The sequence below is a fragment of the Manacus vitellinus genome, unplaced genomic scaffold (genome assembly GCF_001715985.3).
Source record: "Manacus vitellinus isolate BGI_N305 unplaced genomic scaffold, ASM171598v3 scaffold_64_pilon, whole genome shotgun sequence".
Taxonomy (NCBI): Eukaryota; Metazoa; Chordata; class Aves; order Passeriformes; family Pipridae; genus Manacus; species Manacus vitellinus.
In genome coordinates, this window is record NW_021940718.1 from 40,917 (window position 1) to 64,192 (window position 23,276).

Sequence of the window (23,276 nt, forward strand, 5' to 3'; positions counted from 1 at the left end):
AGGAAGGACAGGAAACCCAAACAAGGCAGGTGAGTTCTGGAGCTGTGGGAGGGCATCGCTCTTTCTACAGGGTTTGGGACTTTTCCCCTGGCTGAGGGGGTTCAAGCACTACCTCTCCACGTGCTGCAGCTCAGGGAGCAGGATCTGTGGCAGGTCAAAGGTGGTGAAGCTGATTCCCACCACGATGGGCCCTTGGAGGTTTCCGAGGGACTCGAGAGAGGGCGTCGTTAAAAAAGGACGCAAAAAAAAAAAATAAAATAAAAAAATCCAGGAACAACAGGAAACCCAAACCAAGGCAGGTGAGTTCTGGAGCCGTGGGAGGGCACAGGCGAGGCGAGGGCTCTTTCTACACAGTCTGGGGCTCTTCCCCTGGCCGGGGGCTGAGGGGGTCCAGGCACTACCTCTCCTCCCCGCCGCCGTGCTGCAGCTTGCGGAGCAGGATCTGCGTCAGGTCGAAGGTGGTGAAGCTGATTCCCACCGCGATGGGCCCTTTGACCCAGTTCATGCTGAGGCCCTTGTACAGGCCCCTGACGAGTCCCTCCTCCCTGACGATGTCCCTCATGGTGAGCAGGATGGAGCTGTAGGTGTGGCCCAGCACCCCGGCCGTCTGCATCCGCCGCCGCACCACGTCCAGCGGGTAGGAGGCCGACTGCCCGATGAGCCCCGCACAGGCCCCGAAGAGCAGCCTCTCCGGAGGGGAGGGCTGGGCCTTCCCGCTGTGATCTGCCAGGGAGAGAGGGGCAGAAGGTGGGAAAGCTGGAAAAGGGAGTGCCCGAACCCGGCGCTCCCGGGGGTTTGGGCCCCGAGTCCTTCCCGCGCCCGGGAATTGTGGTTTCTTGTGGTTTCTTCTGCAAGACACGGGTTTCCTGCAGGTAAAGAGGCTCCTGAAGCTCCACAAGCCACTTTGTAGCTGGCTCCAAGGGCAGGGAAAGGATTTGCAAGCCCTCAGTCCAAACACCTGCAGTTGGCCCCAAAGCCACCCCCAAACCTTTGCCTGCACCCTTCATTTCCAACAGCTGGAGTTGGCCTCAAGACTCCCTCAAACCTTTACCTGCACCCCCTCAATTCCAACACCTGGAGATGACCCCAAAGCCACCCCCAAAAATCAAACCTTTACCTGCACCCCACAATTCCAACACCTGCAGTTGGCCCCAAAGCCAGCCCCAAACCTTTCCTTGCACCCCCTAATTGCAACACCTGGAGCTGGCCTCAAGTCTCCCCCCCAAAAAGCAAAGCTTTACCTGCCCCCCCCAATTCCAACAGCTGGAGTTGGCCCCAAAACCTCCCCCAGACCTTTACCTGCACCTCCTCAACCCAAACACCTGGAGTTGGCCCCAAACCCTTCCCCAAAAAGCAAAGCTTTACCTAGCACCCCCCAATTCAACAGCTGGAGTTGGCCCCCCAAAACCTCCCCCAGACGCCTTACCTGCAACCTCTCAACCAAACACCGTGGAGTTGGCACCAAACCTCCCCAAAAAGCAAATCTTTTACCTGAAAATGCACCCCCCCCAATTCCAACAGCTGGAGATGACCCCAAAGCCACCCTCAAAAAGCAAACCTTTACCTGCACCCCCCAATTCCAACCCCTGGAGTTGGCCCCAAAGCCACCCCCAAACCTTTCCTTGCATCCCCTAATTGCAACACCCGGACTTGGCCCCAAGTCTCCCTCAAAAAGCAAAGCTTTACCTGCCCCCTCCAGTTCCAACACCTGGAGTTGGCCCCCAAGTCTCCCCCAAACCTTTACCTGCACTCCTCAACCCAAACACCTGGAGCTGGCCCCAAAGCCTCCCCCAAAAAGCAAAGCTTTACCTGCCCCCCCCCAATTCCAACAGCTGGAGTTGGCCCCAAAACCTCCCCCAGACCTTTACCTGCACCTCCTCAACCCAAACACCTGGAGTTGGCCCCAAACCCTTCCCCAAAAAGCAAATCTTTACCTGCCCCCCCCCAATTCCAACAGCTGGAGTTGGCCCCCAAGTCTCCCCCAAACCTTTACCTGCACCCCCTCAACCCAAACACCTGGAGCTGGCCCCAAAGCCTCCCCCAGAAAGCAAAGCTTTACCTGCGTGGACTTTCTTCAGCGTCTCGTAGGTGAAGAAGCTGAGCCCAGCGTAGGGGATGACCCCCAGGATGGTGGGGGTGAACCCCCTGTACAGGGTTTTCAGCCCTTCCTCCCGGGATATCCGGATGAAGACGTGGACAATGCTGCTGTACCTGCAAAGGGAGAGCACAGCTGTGCTGCTCAGAGGCTGCACAACCCCAGGAAATATTCCCAGCAGCACTTTCTGAAGGATCAGCAATTAATTAATTGGGCCCTGAGCTCATCAGACAGCTCAGAAGGGATTTCAGCAGCAAACACAGACACCAATCCTGGCCCTTCCACCACTTGTGTCCTGCCTGCTGGATCTTTCTGGAAGCACCAAGTGGTCTCCTAAAGAACCAACACAGAGTTTCCAGCAGTGAGGTCTCCCAGTATCCATCTCCTTCCAGGTCAGTGCTCAGAGCCCCAGCAATAAGAGGTTTATTGCACCAAAGGCTCTGAGCAAGAAGTGACCCAGAAAACGGGAATAAAGTCATCTGACCTTAAAAAAAAAAAGATCCAGAAAGTGGGAGTAAAGGCATCTGACCTTAAAAAAAAGTAATAAATACAGAAAACGGGAATAAAGTCATGTGATCTTAAAAAAAAAGAGCCAGAAAATGGGAATAAAGGCATCTGACCTTGGAAAAAAAAGACACAGAAAATGGGAATAAAGGCATCTGACCTTGGAAAAAAAAATCCAGAAAATGGGAATAAAGTCATGTGATCTTAAAAAAAAAAAAAAAAGAGCCAGGAAATGGGAATAAAGGCATCTGACCTTAAAAAAAGATCCAGAAAATTGGGAATAAAGGTATCTGACCTTAAAAAAAAAGATCCAGAAAATTGGGAATAAAGGCATCTGACCTTAAAAAAAAAGATCCAGAAAATTGGGAATAAAGGTATCTGACCATAAAAAAAAGATCCAGAAAATCAGAAAAAAAGGTACCTGACCTTAAAATGCCAAAAGCTGTGCACTGTGGTGGTGGCTGCAGGGGTTGTTGTGAGGACTTACATCTCCTTGGGTGTGACAGCCATGCGGGCACGGACCATGTCCAGGGGGTAGGTGACCATGGCAGCCGTGGTGCCCGCCAGGGAGCCAGCAATGAACCGAGGGAAGGGGGTCAGGGCCCTGCAGGAGGGGACAGAACAGACCAAACACATCACCTGGACAGGGAAAAACTTTGGAGAATGGCTCTGCTCTCCCTGCTCCCAAATCCCTGCTCTGCCTGCTCCCAAATCCCTGCTCTGCCTGCCCCCAAACACCCCAGTCCTGACCCCATCCTTCTATTGCCTCCCCAAACACCCTGTTCCTGACCCCATCCTTCCCTTGCCTCCCCCAAACACCCTGTTCCTCACCTCATCCTTCCCTTGGGCCCCCAAACATCCTGTTCCTCACCCCATCCTTCCCTTGGCCTCCCACACATCCCGTTCCTGACCCCATCCTTCCATTAATCCCCCAAACACCCTGTTCCTGACCCCATCCTTCCCTTAGCCCCCCAGACACCCCATTCCTGACCCCATCCTCCCATTAATCCCCCAAACACCCTGTTCCTGACTCCATCCTTCCCTTGCCCCCCAGCACACTGTTCTTTAAGCACACCACCCCGAGAGGGGCTGGCACAGCCCTGTGCCAACAGAGCTCCCCCCCCGGGGGCAGCAGCCCTGCCCAGAGCTGCCTCCCTCCAGGCTGCTCCCCGCCCTTCCCTCATCCTTACTTTCCCTGGAAGCCGTAGTAGCTCCCCAGGAGCTGCTTGTACTCCTCGTGGGCGCAGAACTGGATGGCGGCGTAGGGGACCACGCGGACCATGGTGGCCGAGTTGCCCCTCCAGAGGCTCCAGAAGCCCTCATTGAGGTAGGTGCGGTAGATGAGCCTGTAAGCCTCCTGCAGGACGTGGGGTGATCCGAAAAACCCCGGGGGAAGGGGTGATTGGCACAGAACCATGGAATCACAGGGTCAGCTGGGTTGGAAGGGACCTCCGAGATCATCAACCCAACCCTTGATCCAACCCCGCTGTGGTTCCCAGCCCATGGCACTGATGCCACATCCAGTCTGTCCTTAAACACCTCCAGGGATGGAGAATCCACCCCTTCCCTGGGCAGCCCATTCCAATGGCTGAGCACCCTCTCTGCAAAGAAATTCTTCCTGATATCCAACCTAAACCTCCCCTGGCACAGCTGCAGACCCAGCCCTCTTGTCTTGCTGATGGTTGCCTGGGAAAAGAGACCAACCCCCCCCGGCTCCCCCCTCCTGTCAGGGAGTTGCAGAGAGTGAGGAGGTCTCCCCTGAGCCTCCTCTTCTCCAGGCTGAGCCCCCCCAGCTCCCTCAGCCTCTCCTCACAGCACTTGTGCTCCAGTCCCTTCCCCAGCCTCGTTGCTCTCCTCTGGACCTGCTCCAGCCCCTCCATGTCCTTCCTGAGCTGAGGGCCCAGAACTGGACACAGCACTCCAGGGGTGGCCTCACCAGTGCTGAGTCCAGGGCAAGAATCACTTCCCTGGCCCTGTTGGCCACCCTGTGGTGGTGGGGGGGAAAGCAAAAAAATCACCAGAGAAGGTCCCAAAAACAAGCCCTGAGTGATGTCACACTTAATGTTGGGTAAAACCCAGAGCATGAGCAAGGACTGAGCCCCTCTGTGCCACCAACAATCTGATTAAAAACTGCCCTATAATAAACAAGATTACTCCCAGTCTTTCCCCTCTGTGCTTTCCACTGAGTCCTCCTAATAAATCCCAAGCAAGAAAGTTAAAAAAAAAAAAGGCAAACAAAAGATGCAGTTGGAGCTATTACTGCCATTAATCAAACACTTCAGGGCAACAGCAGACAAGACACAACACCTCACCTTGGCAGAAAATCTTTTTGAAGACACTAAAAGGAGGGGAAAAAAAAACAACAAAAAAAGGAACATTAGGTCTTGCAACACATTTAGATGGATCAAATATAAATAAACATTTGGCCCATAAATAAACCATACAGGTGTTTTATCTGAGGGATAAAAAGAGAAGCAAAAGAATTAATGCAGGAGGAAGCAGGGATTGTTTTATAATAAGGGCTTAACACTGGTAACCAGCACAGGAGTGAGGAAAACGTTCAGTTCGTGCCACACGCCACTGAAACAAAGGAATAAACACAAAATTAATTCAAACCCCAATATTTCAGCAGAGCATTTCCATGCCCAGGCTCCAAACCAAACGTGGGCCCAATTAAGCAGCTGCTGCAGCTTCTCCCTCACTCATCTGAGACTTGGAACCCCTCGAGTGCATCCAAGGATCACATGCAAATGCATTTTCACCACCCTGCTCCTTTATGCCATTCATCACTTTTGGTTGGGTTTTTTTTTTTCAGAAATAAACACAATTGTGATGGAAAAGAAGCAGTTCTTCTCCCTCTGCCACAGGAAAATTCAGAGAATTGTGGAAGCCCAGGAGGATTTGGGTTGGAAGGGACCTTAAAGACCATCTTTCCAGGTTGCTCAGAGCCCCATTTTTCAGTCTCTACTTAAGGGACAACCTTCCTCCACTCAATAACCCAAAGCAAAAGTGTCAAAAATAGGAAATATCCAGGTAATACCCCAAAGGTGATTTGCCCCTGCTCGGACAGGGAAGAGCAAGAAGCTAAAATATCCATCAGGAACTAAGAGATTGCTCAAATGGGAACATTTGGATCACATCCTTTGCAGTGAGTGGGATGGGCCAAAGCAAACAGGTATTTTTATAAACGTGGCCTGTCTGAATTCCAGGGATTTCGGGTCAGCTGCTGACCCAGCCCAGTCCTGTGGTTCCATCCCACATCTCCAAGCTGGGATGAACCAGGGGGTGAGCTGTGGTGGGAGAGCAGAGCATGTCCTCCCTGCTGCACCAGCATCTGCTCCCAGGGGCAATCCCAGCCCAGGTTTTAATCCCCCTGATCCACAGCCCTGCTATCCCTCAGCCCTCCCTGTCCACAGGGAAAATCACATCAAATGAAAGCCAATCCCAAATTAAATGTCAGCCAGGGATCAGATTAAACCCACCCAATTCAGTTGATCTGGGACGTCAACCAGCTTTAAAATTCCTGCCTTTACCAAATGTCTCCTCAATCAACAGCCTGTGCTGTTAATTATCCCTCTGGGATAATTAGTGGAGCTAATTCAGTCCCTGCACTGGGACAGGGGGACCAAACAGAGCCCAGGACGGGGCTGAATCCCAAATCCTGCTGAACACCTGGCAATTTTCTGTTCCAAACACATGAATTTCACTTTCTGTTCCACAGTTCAGGGGTTCCAAGGAGGGCTCTGCAACACAAACCCAGAGATGCAGCTCCAGTGCCTCTTGCAGTATTTCCATCACTAACTTCAGCTCCCCCCAAACCAACTCAGGGGCAGGAAACTCCAACCCCTCCATTCCCTGCCTCCAGTGCCTCCACAGCTCCTCCTGTTCCCCTTGGGGCACTGGAGAACAGGCTGGCTGAGCAGGTCAGGGGTGCTGCTTTGGGTCCTGCCAACAAGAATTAAGAGTATTTTTGGAAAAGCCCACAGGACTCACCTTGGAACATGATTTTTGTCCTATCCAGGGGAGCCACTGCAGTTTTAGCAACAGCACCAGCCAGTGCACCAGACATCAGGGAGTTGAGCACTTTCTTCTTCTCCTGGTTATCCTGGAACAAAGCACAAGGAATAACACTTCACCTCTACTGCAGCTTTTACCCCCCCCTTTCTCCAGGATTTGGGTCAAAATGCTTTCCTAAATTTCTAGCACAGTGAATTCCTGAGCAGATCAGCAAGCAAAATTCCAAGACCTGCCACCTCCTACCTCCTCTCTGTTATTTCTCCTTCTCAGAGCTCAGCCACTCCCTCACCACCATTTCTCCCCAAGGTTCTCCCAGTAACACCCCAGCCCTGTTTTATCCCAAGGATAAAACCAGGCAGGTTTCCTGCTCTGCTGAATGGGATGGCAGTGGGTTTGTTACTGGCATTCCTGCCCCAGCTCATGTTTATAAAGCAGCCCTTTTCTCCCAACACACAGACAGGGAGCAAGTAAATGAAATCCAACAGTGTGGAGGCTCCAGACTGTGACACCAGGCTTACTGTGAGCTTCTGACACGCTCTGTGTGGCTGTGGAGAAGAGGAGTTAACATCTCCCTTTTTCTCAGAGCGTTTCACAACTAAAAAAGTTAATGTTTGTTGCCCAAACCCCTGGATTTGCCCTCCCATCTCTGCCTGGCCGGGGCTGAAGGCAAGGGCAGCCACGTGAAGGTGAACTTCAGCCTGAGCTTGGGGCTAAACCAGACCAAGGTTCAGCATCCCCTCCTCTTCCAGGGTTTCCAGTGAATCCAGCAGCAGGAGCAGCAGGAGCAGCAGGAGCAGGGACAGCCAGGCTCGTGGCCCTGGTCCCAGCTCTGCCAGCAGGACACAACAAGGGAACCCAGCCCTGCCTGGCAGTGCCAGTGATGCCTCTTCCCAGGGGGATGGAAACTCTTGGCTCTCCCCAGAGGAACACAGGTTACACATTCCAGGGCTGGCACACGCCCTGCAGCTCTGCCAGCACCCCAGAGCTCAAATCACAGGCTGCCTGGGGGTGGAAGGACATGAAAACCCATCCAGTGCCACCCCCTGCCACGGGCAGGGACAGCTTCCACCAGCCCAGGTTGTTCCAGGCCCCATCCTGGGTTTGGACACTTCCAGGGATGGGGCAGCCACAGCTTCTCTGGGAAACCCATCCCAGTCCCTCACCACCCTCCCAGGGAAGAATTCCTTCCCAATATCCCCTCCAACCCTACTCTCTGTCAGTTTGAAGCCATTCCCCCTTGTCCTGGCACTCCAGGCCCTTCTCCAAAGTCTCTCTCCATCTTTCCTGTAGCCCCTTCAGGTCCTGGAAGGCCACAATCAGGTCACCCCAAAGCTTCTCTCCTCCAGGCTGAACAATCCCAGCTCTCCCAGCAGAGCTGCTCCAGCCCTCTGATCCTCTTGGTGCCTCCTCTGGGTTTTCTCCAGCAGCTTCCACGTCCTTCCTGTGCTGGAGACCCCAGAGCTGGATGCAGGATTCCAGGTGGGGGCTCAGAATCAATCCCTTCCCCTCCTTCCCACGCTGCTTTTGGCTCCCCAGCCCCTCGTGCTCTCACCTCTGCTGGGAGATGGGCTGCTGTGACTGGCTCCACATCCTTTGGGAATTCCACTGGACCCTCTCTCACACCATTACCCATTACCAGTCACACTTCCAAAGGGGCAGAAGAGTTCTGGCTCCTACATGGGGGAATAAAAACCAAGGAAAAGCGTCAAAAATAGGGAATTATCCAGGTAGTGAAAGCACAGGAAGGACTGACACGCTCCCAGGGCTGTTTCCAGCAGGAAACCCCTCTCCAAGCTCCCAAGGGAAGAGCATTTCCAGGATCCTCGTGCAATTCCCTTCCTTTAAGGTGTAAAGGGATGTGTGGGGGGTACTTTGGTGCCACATCAAACCTGTGTCCATCACATCCACCCTTTCCACCCCAAGGGGAACTCAGCTGCAAGCAACACCACCAAAACATCCCTCATTTCCAGGGAGAAGGGTCAGGCCCTGCCCTGTCCTCTTACAGGCAGGATTCTGGTTGATATCTCACTGCTGAGCAACCAGACATTGGAGGGGGGCTGTGGAAATTTAAACCCCCTGCCCTGGAAAAAGGGGGGGAAAAAAAACCAGTCCCAGGAGCAAGTGCCCAAATCCTGGCAGGAGCAAGTGGAGGTTATTTTAGGGAAGAGAGAGATCCAGTGGCTCACACGTGCCAGAAAGGCTGTTCTGACGACACCAGGGATCCAACCTGAAGCAGCACATCAGTGATTTTAGGGCTCCCTCTCCTCACAGCTGCACCATAAAAAGCAGAAATACCGGCCAGTTGGAGCTGCAGAGTGTAGATGCAGAGAGAATGCTTTTAAAGAGAAGCTTTTCACTTGTTTTTAGCTTTAAATTTCTAATATTTCTGCTTTTTACAGGGCGATTTTTTTGCACCACGCAGTTGCCTTTTTTTTTTTTTTTTTTTTTAATTTTTTTTTTAATTTTTAAATCTCCAGAAATGGGAAGAGCTGCAGCTGGAAAAACCCTGGGGCAGCACAGAGAGGTGGTGAACCCCTTCACAGAAGGGTCTGTGACAACAGGGAGCAGTTTTCCAAGCCACAAAGCTGTTCCAACAGCCTCAGTGACACCCTGGATTCCTTCCCAGGAACGTGCTCTCAGGAAATCTGAATTCCCAAACAGATCCTGTCCCCCAGCAAGTCACTTCACTCCTGCTCCCTCTGATGCCTGGTTTGGAAAAACCACCTTCAGGCTCCTTTTTTTTCCCCTCCTTTTTAACAATCTCCAGGTATTTTATGCTTGTCAGCACCTTTCAGACTTGCTGACCTATTTTTTTTTTCCCTCCCTCGTGTCTCCCATAAATTAGTGCCACCCTTCCCTCTCCAGCAGATATCAAAGGCAAAGCAGAGGCAGCTCCTGCATCACCAGTTTGGGATGAGGGATCCACAAACACCCCTGGGCACCTTTAATGCCAAACATCCCAGAATCCCAGGATGGTTTGGGCTGGAAGGACCTTAAAACTCATCCAATTCCCACCCCCTGCCACGGGCAGGGGCACATCCCACTATCCCAGGGTGCTCCAGCCTGGCCTTGGGCACTCCCAGGGATGGGGCAGCCACAGCTTCTCTGGGAATTCCATCCCAGGGGGGGAATTCCTTCCCAATATCCCACCTCTCCCTGCCCTCTGGCGCTGGGAAAAGCCATTCCCTCTCGTCCTGTCACTCCACTCCTTGCCCAAAATCCCTCTCCATCTTTCCTGTTGGCTCCTTCAGGTCCTGGAAGGCCACAATCAGGTCACCCTGAAGCTCCCCTTCCCCTGCTGGAGCTTTGGGAAGACACAAACCCACGTGTTTCCAGCTCCTGAGGGGGTTTTCCAAAAAAAAAAAGGTGTCTCTCAGAGAGCAATAACTCCAAATTTGAACAAGAAATAACACCTGACACAACCCAAACATCAGCAGTGTTGGCACCCAGAGGGTTCCCTCGCAGAAGTTTGGCCCTGGGAACAAAAACTCCCTCCAGGATCAAGCCCAGGGATGATCCCATGACACAGCAGAGCAGAGCACTTAATTATTTTGAAGAGCAGTTAATTATTTCTCACTGCTACCTGCAGTCATTTCCCTCCCCTTCTCACTCCCTCTCATCTCCCCTGCTTGGGAAAACTCATTGTAAAATGAAATAAAGCCTTTCAGCCAAGGCACCAAAGAAATCACAGGTGGAGACATTTCCCCTGCCTGGCTCCAACAAAGGAATGTAGGTCAGGATATCAGATTTATCTCTGCCAAAAATAACACACAGACACACACACACCCCCCACACCCCCCAAAAATAGAAATCGTGCTGAAGGGCTTAGGGATGCAAAACACAACTTTCTTTGAAAGATTGATTGAGAAAGAGATGCCTGAGAGGGGATTTGCAGACCTGATGTTAAGCCCTTGACTTTATTTTGGGACAGGGATGAGATGCATTCACCCCACCATATTGTCTTTCAGCCCACTCAGACATGCCCCTCTCTTATTTTTAGTGCCCTGAGCTCACAAACACCTGTTATATGCCCAGTTTTACACATTAAACTGCCCCCATGGCTCTGCAGAAACACAGGCTCTAAACATGCAGAGGCTCCGAGGTAAAAATAGCATTTATTTATTATTTTCTGCTGAAGGAAAGCAAAAAATACAGGCAGCTGTATTTTATTTTGGGCTCTGATGCCAGGGGGTTATTTTGACCAATAATGCACATTTACTGGAGCCACACAGAACAAAGGTCAGGTTCAAATCTGAAGGGTGAATTTAAAGTTTTGGGGGTGAATTTGTAACATCATCCTGCACACGTATCACCCTGACTGGCTCATTAAGTAATCCACTGAAAGCCATGTGGGTATTTTTTTTTAAATCCCTGTGTTTCATCCTGCTCCCAGCACAGCCATTCCCTGTGTTTACAAAGCCACAGGCAACCAGGGAAAAAAAAAAAGCTGTGGATTAGATGTAATTTTTTTTATGACACACCACTGGGTTATTTAGATGGGAGTTACACAAGGCCCTGTCACACATCTGGATCCCCAGGGCAGAGCAAACCATTCCCCTCAGGAATCAGGCAGGAAAAACTGCTGGCAAAAGGGAGTTTGGAAGTTAAAGGGGTTTAATGAGTAACACACTCCGTGCTTTTACACCAAAATTTATGGACAGGGCAAAGCAGTTCCTGCACATCCAGCAGAATAAACTGCCTGGGTCAACACAGATTAAAGATTTCCCAAACTGGGGAAAAAAATAGGGAAGCTCAGGCCCCTCCTCCCCTTCAGCACCCCAGAAAATTGAGGATATTGGGATGGCAAAGCTCTGCCTGGGGTGGCTTTTCCAGGTCTATCCCGGTGTTCCAACAGCTCTGGGAGCACCTGGGCACTAAAACCATATTTTCCCCACCATATTTTCCTAACCATATTTTCCCCACCATATTTTTCTAACCATGCTTTACAATGATATTTGTTATAATTGTTCTTGAGGGGTTTTTTCCAACTTCAACAATTCCTTGACCACTGGAAAAGACGTTTGTTTGATGCTCCCTGGTGGAATTTAGACCTGTCCCAAAGCCCTGAGATTTCTGAGGGAATTATCATCTCCCCAGCAAAGCAAAGTAGAGCAAAGCAAAGAGCACCAGCAGCTGTTTGCTGAGAAATATTTGCTTTTTTTTCCCTCCTGACAACCCCAGAGGGAACCATGGAAATAGTCCCGAGCCCCGTGACAGGGAATGGCAAAGCTGTGGCCCTGATGCTCACAAAATTCACTGTATTCAGGAGAAACTGGGGCTGAGGGGAGAAAAAAACAAGGCACAGACAGAAAATTAAAGGCTTTTTAAACGGAGTAATTGGGAGTCGTTGCAGCAGCACATCCCACTCTCAGCTCACAGCCACAGTTCACCTCTGGGGCATCATCTCCATTTCAGTCAGGTAAAAAGCCCCCTTGTACAACTCCATTCAGACATTCCAGCTGCCCTCACTGCTCAGTTATCCAGCTCCTTTTTTTTTTTTTTTGTTTATTATGTCGTTAACGTGGCTAATGAAAGCACGTAATTAAATTAGCAAAGAAGGAGAAAACCCAGAGAGCTCCTGCAGGAGGGTTCACACATTTTCCCAGGCAGGCTGAAGTGACCCAGGGAAGTTGCTCAATTAGGTTTCCCTTCAATTGTTGTTGTTAAATTGAGCAATTGAGTCTGACAGAGAGAGAGAGAGAGAGAGAGAGAGAGAGATGTGGTAAAAACTGAGATTACTGCAGCTTCAAAATCACCCTTGGAGCAAAAGCACCACAGAAAATCACAGGAAAAAAAGGGCTGAAACGCTCAGAACGGGATGAACTCCAACCAGATGGGCCCTTGAGGTCCATCTTTGCCTTCCAGTTTGATTAAGCTGTTAAAAATCAAGCCCAGGGGTGCCCTGCAGCCCCAGCTCTCCTCAGTCACATCCATCTCCTCACACACAAATCCAGCCCCAAAACATCAGCTGGGAACAGTCCAGAGCTCCCCTTCCCCTAAAGGCCTGGACAGAAACCACTGGAATTATTTTTAGGGAATCACTGCCTGAAAGACTCCCTAAATTACAGTATCTGGAAGAGTTTAATTTTCTTCCAGCCTTCCTCAGCTTTAAAAGAAACCCTTCCCCTGAGAGAAACCCCAGGCCTGCCAACAAAAACCCGGGACAAAGATCCGAATTCTTGGCGTGGTTTTTTGGACGATCTGACCCGAATTAGGGCACTGGGAAATGGTTAAACCCGAAGCCCTGCAAGAAAAAAAAGGCAGCTGATTATTCCTGGGGCCTGGTGTTTTTGAACAGAGCTGGGAAGGAGCCCCAGAACAGAGGGAATCTTGGCAAGGAGAGACAGAGCTTTCATTCTTCAGCTGCTGAGAGGAGCCTGTTGCTGGGAACACCTCAGCTGGGTTTTCCACAGCCAAAAGCTGGAGAGCTGCTCTTATCTGCCAGGCAGAAAGCAGCTTTATCTGAGGGAGGGCAGAGCCCTCCAGCCAGGGAGGGGGCTGAACCCACTCCCCGGGTCAGGGAGCAATTCCCTGGCTCCAGGAGAAGGCAGGAAAACAAGCCACCCATCCCACAACCCCTCAGCCTGGACACCCCTCAGAAACCCCTCCTCCAAGGTGACACCAGGAGGAAACCACAATAAAATATAAAACTACTTCAGCACACAGTCTCTGCTCTAAAACCCCCCAGCAGAAAAATAAGTAAGGAAAAATAAGGAATTAAGATCTTCCATCAGGAAGCAGGATGAGCCACAGCTGTGCCAGGAAGGTGCCATTCCCTCAGGGCAAGGATTTCCACCCTGGTGGAGCTCCAGAGATCAGGAGCTGCCCCCTCAGTGTGTGTTGTGCTCACTCTGCCTTGACTTTGGCAGGATTTAAAGTCAAGCATCACCTCTGCTCAGCCAAAACGCTGCAGGTTTCAGCTCAGTTGGGTTATTTTGGGGGGGTAACTCAGGCCCAGCAGCACCAACACAGACCTTCACCTTTGGGCAACAACAGGGAGCAGCAGATTTAAAGCACAGCCACAGAGCAAAGAGCTCCTTAAAACCTCATTTATTTGGTGGCTTTGCATCTCAGTCACCTTCTCCAGTCCAGACAAAATGTAACACCCTTTCCCAAGCCCAGGAATATTGATGGATCACCTGGAAAACGGCACCACAGGGTGAAAAATTGGTGTTGGTTGTAGGGGAAGGGCAAAGCTGAATGAACTTTCCTGTCACTGGCAGCAAAGTTGCTCGAAGAAAATCATTCCTGGTTCCTGAAGGTTTTTTCTCCAAACCTGTCTGACCTGTACCCAAGCCCAGGCAACCACAGGCTCAGGGCTGGGGTTTTCTGTTTTATGCAACCTGGTGGAGTGAGGCTGAACACACCAGGCACACCTGAAACCTGCCCTCACAAGGCAGAGCTCCAGCTCAAAGGAAAAAACAAACCCAATTCTTGCAGCTCCTGACTCATATTCTGGGGTTATCAGAGGCCAAAATTCCCTTGTCTGAAGCAATCACTGGGGCCAGAGTTCCTGCTGAAATCCAACACCAAGGACAGCCCCAGTCCCCCCTCTCCTCAGCACCCACATCCAGAGGTCCTGAACAATCCTTTTGACTCGCTGGGGGAAAAGAAAAGCAAGTGTTGAGTACCCACAGCTCCAGGAGGGTGTAAAGATGCTCAGCTCCCCAGAATCCAGCCCTGGTGTTTTAGACACTCAGGTTATTTTTAAACACCTTCAACCCACAGGTTGTTGGTGTGGTTGTACCAACCCTCTGGTACCTTTATTACAGTCTCTCCTTCCTCAGCTGGTTTCCAACACCCACAGACGTCTCCTCTGTTCCTTCACACACACACCCTTCTCCAACCAGGAGTCGTTTCAACCCCAGGATGTTTCCAAAACACTCCAAAATCCATCAGACCGCAGGAAAACAACACCGGGAGGAGCAAAACAACCTCCCCCAGAGAGCTCGGCAGCGAAGCAGCAGCAGCAGAACCCAGAGCAGAGCGACAGCAGGTTCCAAACCCACCCTGAATCCCCAGCCAGCAGGAAAAACCACACACAAACACGTCTCCAAGGCACACAGACACATCTCCAGCGCCTCCAGGCCTCAGGGGAGCCCAGGTTTAAGGTCAGCACAGCAACTGCTCTGCTGGAACAGGGAGTTCCAGGCTCACAGGCAGCCGAGAAGGTGGGACCTCGTTTATTAACCCTGCACAGGCACTTCCAGCCTTTCCCACCTGGTTTTTGACATCACAATTTAAACTCAATCCTTCCACCCCCACCTCTGAAGGCAGAGTAGGGAAGTCTCCCCCTGCTCTGCAAGTTTTTGCTGGTGCTGAAGTGGGAGAAGCAGGAGGCAGGGGGGGATCTGTGTTTAACACACTCTGTGCCCCCTGGTACCTGTCCCTCAGCACAGACACAACACTTTGCCTCCTTTCCAGGTTCAGAGCAACTTAACAGGACCCAAATCCCCCCGGGCACGTGGAGCTGAGCTTGGCTGAGCCCAGCTCTGATCGGGAGACTTGGAAGGGAAGAGGAGCCGGAAAACTCGACACAGACACCCCACACCTGAGAGAGGGCACAGGCTGGCAAGGGGGGAGGTGGCAGGTGGGAACGGGCAGGTTGGGGGCAGGAGGTGGGCCAGGGGGACGGGCCCTGGCCCGGGCAGGCAGGGGGGCTGGCAAGGGAAGCAGCTTGGGGCAAGTAGGGGCTGGGAAAGGTAGGGAGGAGAGAGGGAAGGTAGGCAAAGGAAGGGAAGGCAAGGCAGGGAAGGAAGGCAAAGCAAGGCAGGACAGGGAGGGAAGGCAAGGCAGGACAGGCAAGGCAGGGCAGGCAGGGAGGGAGGACAAGGCAGGGCAGTCGGGGCAGGCAAGGCAGGGCAAGGCAAGGCCGGGCAGGCAGGGAGCGTTACCGGCCGGCCATCGCCGCGGTGCCGCCGCCCCGCTAAGGCTCGTCCGAGCCGCTTCTCCCGCAGCTCAGGCCGGCCCGGACGCGGCTCCAGCCGCTGCCCCGAGCTGCCGGGCGCCCGGGCGGGTCCTGCGGCGGACAGGCCGGAGCCCGCGGGGCCGGGCCGGGCACGGGGTGACCCCGCGGGAGGCCGCGCCAATGTTCACCCGGTGCTCGCGCCGCCGCACGGCCGGGCCGCCCGCCGCTGGGTCACGGCGATGTGCGGCCGGGGTGGTGGTCAGCCGCCCGCCTGCGGGTTCCTCGTCCCGGCCCCCTGCCCGTTTGCGCGGTCCCGTCCGCACTCACCCGCTCCGCTCCGCTCCGCCTCGGCCGCCGCCGCCAGGCCGCCCCCGCTGCGCCGCGGGAGGCGGGGCCCGGCCCGCCGCGCGGCCAATCACCGCGGGGAGGGCCGGGCGGCGCGCGCGGAGTGGCCTGCGCGCCCGCGGAATGGCGGCGGAAGCGCGGCCCAATCGAGCGGAAAGGGCGGGGCAGACGCGAGCTGGGCAGGGCGTGCGGCAGCCGAACCGGGGCGGCGGGGACGGAGCGGGGACAGCCCGGGGAGAGAGCGGGGACACCTCCCGGGGATAGAGCGGGGACAGACCGGGGACATCGTCCGGGGATAGAGCGAGGACAGAACGGGGAGGGACCGGAGATACCCCCGGAGATACCGCCCAGGCACAGCAGGGAGAGCTTGGAGAGGGGCAAGGATACCGGGGAGTGACCGGAGAGACAGCCCGGAGATCCCGGGGACAGACCGGGGACGGACTGGGGATACCGAGGACAGACCCGAGAGACCCCGGGAGATCCCGCCCAGGGACACCGCGGTCAGATCGGTCAGAGCGGAGATCCTGCCCTGTCCCACCGAGGAGAGCCCGAGGATCCCCCGACCTGCCCCGGGGAGCGCCCGGAGATCCCGCCCAGTCCCCGCGGGGATCCCGCCCGGCTCTGCCCCCAGCCCCGCTGTCCTGCCCGGCCCCGGTTCACCCCCGGGGGCTGCAGGTACACCGGTTACACCAGCACCTGCTTAAAGGGGACGAGGAGTAAATCCCGTGGGGCAAACCCCACGTTTGATTCTCCTGCTGCTTTTCCCCCAGCCCAGACCCAGCAGGAGCCCCAGGCTGCACCAAACATGTTCCCCAGAGTGTCCAGTCTCTCCCAAACACGGGGCACCCCAAGGACTCGGGAGCTCAGGGTCTCTTAATCCTCTTTTTGTGCCCACTCTGCCCCAAAGAAGGGGGACACGTTCACCTGGAGGTCAGAGTAGTGCAAAAACCCCCCCAGGCTCTTCCCCCAGCAGGCAGAGAGGAGCCAGGGCAGCCTCTCCTCCCCCAAAAAACAGGGTAGGAACCTCTGAAGAACACAGTGACCTTTGCTATCTGCTGGCAGAGACAGCACAGGGCTGCAGGAGGCTTTACTTCCAGACTCAGCACAGAGGCCTTTCCACCACCTTTCTTTTCCTGCCTCGAAAAGGCTCCATAAAGAGCCAACCACCCTTGGAAGTTTCCATGTTTTATAGGGTCAACATTTCTACAGAGAGTTACCACGTTAAAAACATCCACTCACACACAAGAGCAGCAGCAGCACAAAAGGAAGGCTCAGCACCAGAGCAGGGCTGGTAACACAGCCCAGCAAAACACAGAAGCCTTTAGCTGAGACTTCAGAGCCTTTCTGGGGCCTGTTTTGCCCCCAAATCCACAGTTTTCCTCAGTCCATGTGGTCCTTTGCCTCTCCACCACAATTAGAGCACTCCTGGGTTCAGGGAAGTGCTGCCCTGCTAAGAGGTGACAAAGCCTGGGCTCCCCAGTGCTCCCTGCTTCCCTACTTTGGAAACTACCACCCCCACTCCCAGTCCCTGACCTGCTCACCCCACTGAGGGAGAACATGGAACTTTCCTCCTGGATGCCAAAGGCAACATCCCAGGGAATGTTCCTCCGGGCCCCATCACCCCAAACCCTCACTTGGCTTTTGTTTAAAACGTTAGGTTGGCTGAAAATCCCCAACAAAGCAGCAACACAGGGTATGGTCAGCAGTAAAATAACAGGGGAACAGCTACAACAGGACAGGAACACGTTCACAACTGCCAGGATTCCTCCTCGTCCATCCCGTGACCAGGCCCCACGAGCAGAGGGACAAACGGGGAGCAGCAGCCACGGCACCAAACTCTGCCCAGGAATGAGCCCCTCCTGCTCTCCCTGCACGAGCAGAGCCCGTGGGAGCAGCCCTGGCCTGCTAAGGAACATGGCTAAGGGGGGAGCAGATCATCTCCAGGCATTAGATGATCCAGGGAACGATCACGACACAGGGTTGGGTTGCAGCCTGTGAATGCACAAAGCCTTTGCAGCTGTAGCTCCCAAGAAAAAGTTCCCTGCAGCCTCCCAAGCCAGGCATTTGCTTCAGATATTCCAGCTGGGTGTCAGTGCAGATTAATCCATGCCACTGGGGTTGTTTTCCTGCTCTCAAGACTCCAGGTACAGAGGTGTTTCAGAGCCCCCCCCAGCGGGGGAGGATTCACTGGGCCAGGCTCCCCTTCTGGCCTGTCCACAGCTCCCTCAGCTCCACTTTGCAGCCCAGATCCCTCAGGGCAGCCTTGGCCACGTCGTCGCAGTCCCTGTGAGCAGCACGAGCCTCTGTGATCAGGTTCTCAGCTCCCATCTCCAGGATGGGCTGGGAAAAGTCCCGGCTCCGGGAGACCAGGTTGCGGATCAGCATGCAGGCCTGTTTCTGGAGAGGAGAGAAGGCAGGGAGAGAGAGAGGTCAGAAAACACCAGCCCTGCAGGATCTGGCTCCCAGCCTAAGGAATCTCTTCTAGGAAACCAAACTGAGATGCTGCAGGCAGCAACAAACTATTTCCTGGAACAATAAAATCCACGGACAAAGGTATGGAAGCTGTTTCCTGTTGAGGTTTATACAACCAGAGCTCCTGCTTTTGTCAGGACACCAGCAAATCTCAAACACCAGCCAGGGAATACCAATTAGTTCTTTAAAATGCTAATATTCAGTATTTAAATACTAATACTTAGTGTTTAAATAAATAACACTAAGAATTCTCCAGTGCAGCAGCCTCACCCTCCCACCCTTCCCGTGCTGCTCCAGGCACCTTCCCTGGCACTGAGTTTAAACCTCCCCTTCACAAAATACTTTCTTTGGGGTTTTTTAATAATCTGAGGAGCACAAAAGCGGGCACAGAACCTACTGAGGACCTGCATGAGAAACAAGAGGCAAACTGCTTGACATGCAGGTGTTTTACTTGACTCTGTAGAATTGATGGCACAGGCTGGGCCTGAAGGAGCTTATCCTCAACCTGCCCTTTCAAAGGGGAGGAAAAAGTAATGCCTGGAAGAGGAGCAGGGCATTCCACAGCTTTATGAACCTGAATTGATTAATTATGAACCTGAACCCAGGTGGCTTTGAAACCCAGACTAAGCCTGGCTCTGATCAGACCACGGTGCCAGACACAGAGGGTGCCAACACACCCAAAACCCGCTGGAATTTGCCAAGTAAAGGTCCAAAACCCCCAGGAAGGAGGTACCACAGCCAAGCCCAGTGCTGACCAAAGCCCCAGGTGCCCAGGGGCACGTACCTGGACAGCCACTTCTCGAGGGTGTGCTTTCATGGCCTGCAGTGCTGCCAGGGCCCCGCCGCCCTCCATGATGACGCTGCAGTTCTCGGGCTTCCGAAGAGCCAACATGCACAGGGCAGCACAGCCCTGCTCACAGATCTGCAAGGCAAAGGGGGAGAAGCTCACCTGGCTGAAAACAGGCCTTTCAGGCAAGCAAAAGTGGAGTTTGGTTTCCTTTCGTGGCGATTTTTAATTTAAGTTTTGTGGGGGTTTTTTAAGTTTCCCCCCAGTGAAACGTCCTGCTGCTCTGGTGTGGAAACCGAGCTGGACTGGGTGGTCTTGGAAGTCTTTTGCAGAGTCACAGAATATGCCAGGTTGGGAGGGACACACGAGGACCATCCAATCCTCAGGACCATCCCCAAGGTGTCACACCCTGAGCCTGAGAGGATCATCCAAACACTCCTTGGGTTCTGCCAGCCTTGGTGCTGCGACCACAGCCCCGGGCAGCCTGTTCCAACCTTAACTCCAGCCTTAATTCCAACCATGTTTTACGCCCCAGAGGTGTAAATACCCACTCCAGCCACCTAATTCAGGCCTAAGAAAAAACCCCCAACACACAGTGCACACACCTTTCCCCTCACACAAACACTGCCCGGCGTGCACTCCACAGCTGTCTGTTCCTCGCTCAGCTGCAGCCCCCAAACTGAAGCTCCATCGTGCAGCCCAAACTGGAGCTGCCATTCCCATCCCAGTGGGAACTCCCCAGCCATGCAGGTGGTACCTGAGGGTTGGCCAGGTGATGGCTTATGGCCAGGACAATGAGGTCGGTGCCCCCGGCGTCGACGATGGCGTCCTTCACGTCGTCGTTGCCGGCCACGGCGCGGATGGCACTGAGCACCTGCTTCACCACGTCCTGTGCCCCCCAGAAAAAACCAGTTTAAAACACAGCAGAGGGAACTTTAAGACTTCTGAAAGCGAGCCAGAGCATCCTCCAACAGCCCCATGCAAACAGTTGCAGTTACCAGCTACAAGGCTGCTCGCAGTCACTGTGTTGCTACACGGAGTTATAAGGACACTTGGTTTGGCAGAGGGTTTTAAAGAAGCTTAAAGAACCCAGCATCAACCTCTGGGACCTGAGCACCCAAATCCTCATAAATCTATTCTAGCTAGAATGGTGGAAAACCAAACACTCAGCTTTTGTGGGAGCAAGCAAGAGTTCTGCTCGTGGAGCACAGAGGAGCAACTGTGAGCAAGGGGCTTACAAACCTTACCTGCAAAGCACATGTAACCATGTTTATATATAAGGCTGTAAATGGGGGTCAGAGGTTGGGTTTCAACCCTAATTACAGATAAAATATTGCCTGGTCTGAGGCTCATTCATTAAAATGAATCCCATCCTTGGGAACGAAGAGCACGTCCCGCTGTGTCCCCCCCACTCCCAAAACACTTCCCATCACTCACAGGGTGCTCCATGCAGTCAGCCAGCAGAGTCACCATAAAATTTAAGCCCCCAAGGTCCACAATCTCTTGGCAGAACTCGTTCCTGACTGAGAGGCGAGAGAGGGTGGCACAGAGCTCACTGAGAACCCCGGAGTTGTCTGTGAACGCTGCAGAGGAGAGAGGATGGAGGGAGTAACAAGCAGGGAATTAAGATGGTTTACTTTGCTTCATTAAAAAAAAAACAAAAAAACAACAGGAAAGAGTGTAAGAGTGTTATTTCCCTTTATATATTAAAATAGGAGAGATGACACCTGCTCACTCTGTTTCTAGACAGAGGCAGAATATCTTTTCTCGGCAAGAAGCACCTCAGCAGGGATAATGTGCCTGCAAACCTGCTCTGGGCTGTGAAATACTCCCTAAACACAGTGACAAATAACCCCTGATAATGTGTCTGCTCCAGAGGTTATCAGCAGCACCGAGGGGGCACTTATTTTTCTCCCTTGGGGCCCATTCCCTCAGTAGAATTAAACACCATTTTAGTGGCAAATCTCCGAAATCACCTGGGAGGAGCTTCAAGTCACGACAGAATTTGAAGTTTTAAGAGAAGAAAGGCTTATAAGAGAAGAAATCACAGAATATGCAGCTGGAAGGGACCCCCAAGGATCAGAGTCCAGCTCCTGGACCTGCACAGGACCATCCCCAAGGGCCACACCTCGTGCCCAAAGGGTGTCACCCAAACGCTCCCCGAGCTCTGCCAGCCTCGGTGCTGTGACCCCGGGGAGAGCCGGTTCCAGCGCCCAAATCAGCACCAGCAGCCACGGGGGGGGGTGTTTAATTTTACCTTTTGCAGCTTCGATGAGGACCCTCAGCCCGTCGTTCTCCAGCACGATCATCTTGGCGTGGTCGTGGGCGTGGCCGAAGGGCACGCGGATGTCGTCGTCGAAGGTCATGACCCGCAGGGCCGAGGCCGCCATCCTGACCACGTCGGCGCTGTCCCCGTGCTGGGTGATGGTTCCAGTGAGCAGGGGCAGGATCCCCCCCTTGACAAAGTCCTGCCTGTTCTGCTCGTGTTTCAGACAGGCGTTCCTGACGCAGCGGATCCCCGCCAGCGCCAGCTCCGCGTCCTCCCGCCGCTCCCGCAGGCTCTGCAGCAGCAGCTCCTGCCCTGCAGCGTCCAGCAGGTCGGGCTGCCCATCCAGCAGGGCAGACAGGGTGGAGAAGGCCTTGAGCAGCAAATCCCTGTCTCCTGAGGCCAGCTGGCAGGCAGAGAACACCACGGGGTAGGCCCCGTTCTGCCCGGCCAGGTAGCGGAAGGCCAACTGCTCCCTGCACTGCGCCGAGAAGCTCGCGAGCTGCTCCGGCAGCTCCGCCAGGTCCGAGTCAGCCACGGCTCTCCCCAGGGAATCCAGGGTCTGGGGAAGACACCAAGGGTTAATTTTCCACGGGGCCAGTCGAATTTGTTCGTTTAAAACTAACTTGTTCGTTTAAAACTAACTTTGCTGCCTTCCAGAGCAGCGTTTTGCCCTCGCGCGACGGAGCCCCGGAGGAACGGGGGCAGCTCTGTGCTCCTGCCACCACTGCCACCCACCACTGGGTACCAGTCTGACCAGGGGCAGGTGAACTGGGTCCAACCAGCACATTCCAGCCCTGGAAGTGTCCAAGGCCAGGCTGGAAAGGGCTTGGAGCAAGCTGGGCTAGTGGAAGGTGCCCCTGCCCACGGCAGGGAGTGAAACTGGATGAGCTTCAAGCTCTTTCCAACCCAAACCTTTCCAGGATTTTATGATTTCACAGGGGTCAGTGGTGAGTATTTTTCTATTTATGAGTATTTTTATACCCTTGCTGGTGAGGGACTATTCAGCCTTTTCATTACCCTCAGAAGAGCCAGCTCACACCTACCAACCAGGTTACTTTTGTTTCTTTCAACTGAAGTTTTTCCTGTGTTTTTGAGTTCACCTGCCCACAGCAGAATCTGCTTCTAGGTTATGAAAGGCAGTTTCTGCCCTCCCCAGGCAGGAAATGCTGCCATTTGGCACTTGGAATCCCAGAATCACTGAGGTTGGAAAAGACCTCCAAAATCACCGAGTCCGCCCTGTGCCCCATCCCCACCTTGTCCCCCAGCCCAGGGCACTGAGGGCCACATCCAAACCTCCCTGGGCAGCCCCTTCCAATGCCTGACCACCCTTTCCATGGAGAAATTCCTCCTGATGTCCAGCCTGACCCTCCCCTGGCACAGCCTGAGGCTCTTTCCTCTCATCCTGTCCCTTGTCCCCTGGGAGCAGAGCCCGACCTCCACCTGGTACAGCCTCACTCACACAGATATTTCCCTGCAAAGTTCAAGAAGCTCTTTCAATTTTTACATTATTCCTGGTTTGCAGAATAAATGGATTAACTTCTTGAAGAGCTCCCAGAGAAATGGGACAGGGGCAGAACCAGAAGGGACATGCCATTAATTCTTGGTCTATTACTTATATTATGACATTCTTAGGAGACAACAGCAATTTGTGCTCCTACCAGCAGGATTTGATGCTTTTGCCTCTGCCCATTCTCAGAGGCAGGCTGTCGCACAGCTTTCACAATATTGCTCAGGTCCACGCCTGAAAGGGGAAATAAAACCCAAATTAATATTAGTAGCAGGCTAATGAGAGCAAAATAAACAGCATTAGTTACAGTTATGGGTATAACCTGCCAAGCTAACCACAGTGAACAAAGATGAACTTGTAAAAATCAATGCA

At 53.5% G+C, this 23,276-nt stretch overlaps 2 protein-coding genes across 2 annotated transcripts; both read right to left on the reverse strand.

The window, feature by feature from the left end:
• Positions 1-393: 393 nt before the first annotated feature.
• Positions 394-8,288, reverse strand: SLC25A42 (solute carrier family 25 member 42). The gene is made up of 7 exons (XM_008934423.3): positions 8,169-8,288; positions 6,593-6,704; positions 4,912-4,937; positions 3,790-3,956; positions 3,087-3,203; positions 2,060-2,211; positions 394-723 (listed from the first exon to the last, which is right to left on the reverse strand). The coding sequence occupies exons 1-7, from the start codon at positions 8,247-8,249 to the stop codon at positions 398-400; spliced, it is 981 nt and encodes a 326-aa protein (XP_008932671.1). The 5' UTR covers positions 8,250-8,288; the 3' UTR covers positions 394-397.
• Positions 8,289-17,041: 8,753 nt separating this feature from the next.
• ARMC6 (armadillo repeat containing 6) lies at positions 17,042-23,247 on the reverse strand (the record flags this gene model as incomplete). Its single annotated transcript, XM_029963924.1, has 6 exons — positions 17,042-18,266; positions 19,126-19,263; positions 19,886-20,017; positions 20,566-20,711; positions 21,386-21,956; positions 23,056-23,247. Coding segments are annotated over 6 exons (1,392 nt in total), but the record flags the coding sequence as incomplete, so codon positions are not given.
• Positions 23,248-23,276: the final 29 nt, after the last annotated feature.

Bases quoted from the DNA above. Each gene is read 5' to 3' on its own strand.
- SLC25A42 (XM_008934423.3), bottom strand. From the start codon at position 8,249: ATGGGTAATGGTGTGAGAGAGGGTCCAGTGGAATTCCCAAAGGATGTG. The intron at 6,705-8,168 runs GTGAGAGCACGA...GCTTTGTTCCAG, and splicing joins CAGCCCATCTCCCAGCAGAG to GATAACCAGGAGAAGAAGAA. The intron at 3,204-3,789 runs GTAAGGATGAGG...CCCCTCCTGCAG, and splicing joins TACTACGGCTTCCAGGGAAA to GGCCCTGACCCCCTTCCCTC.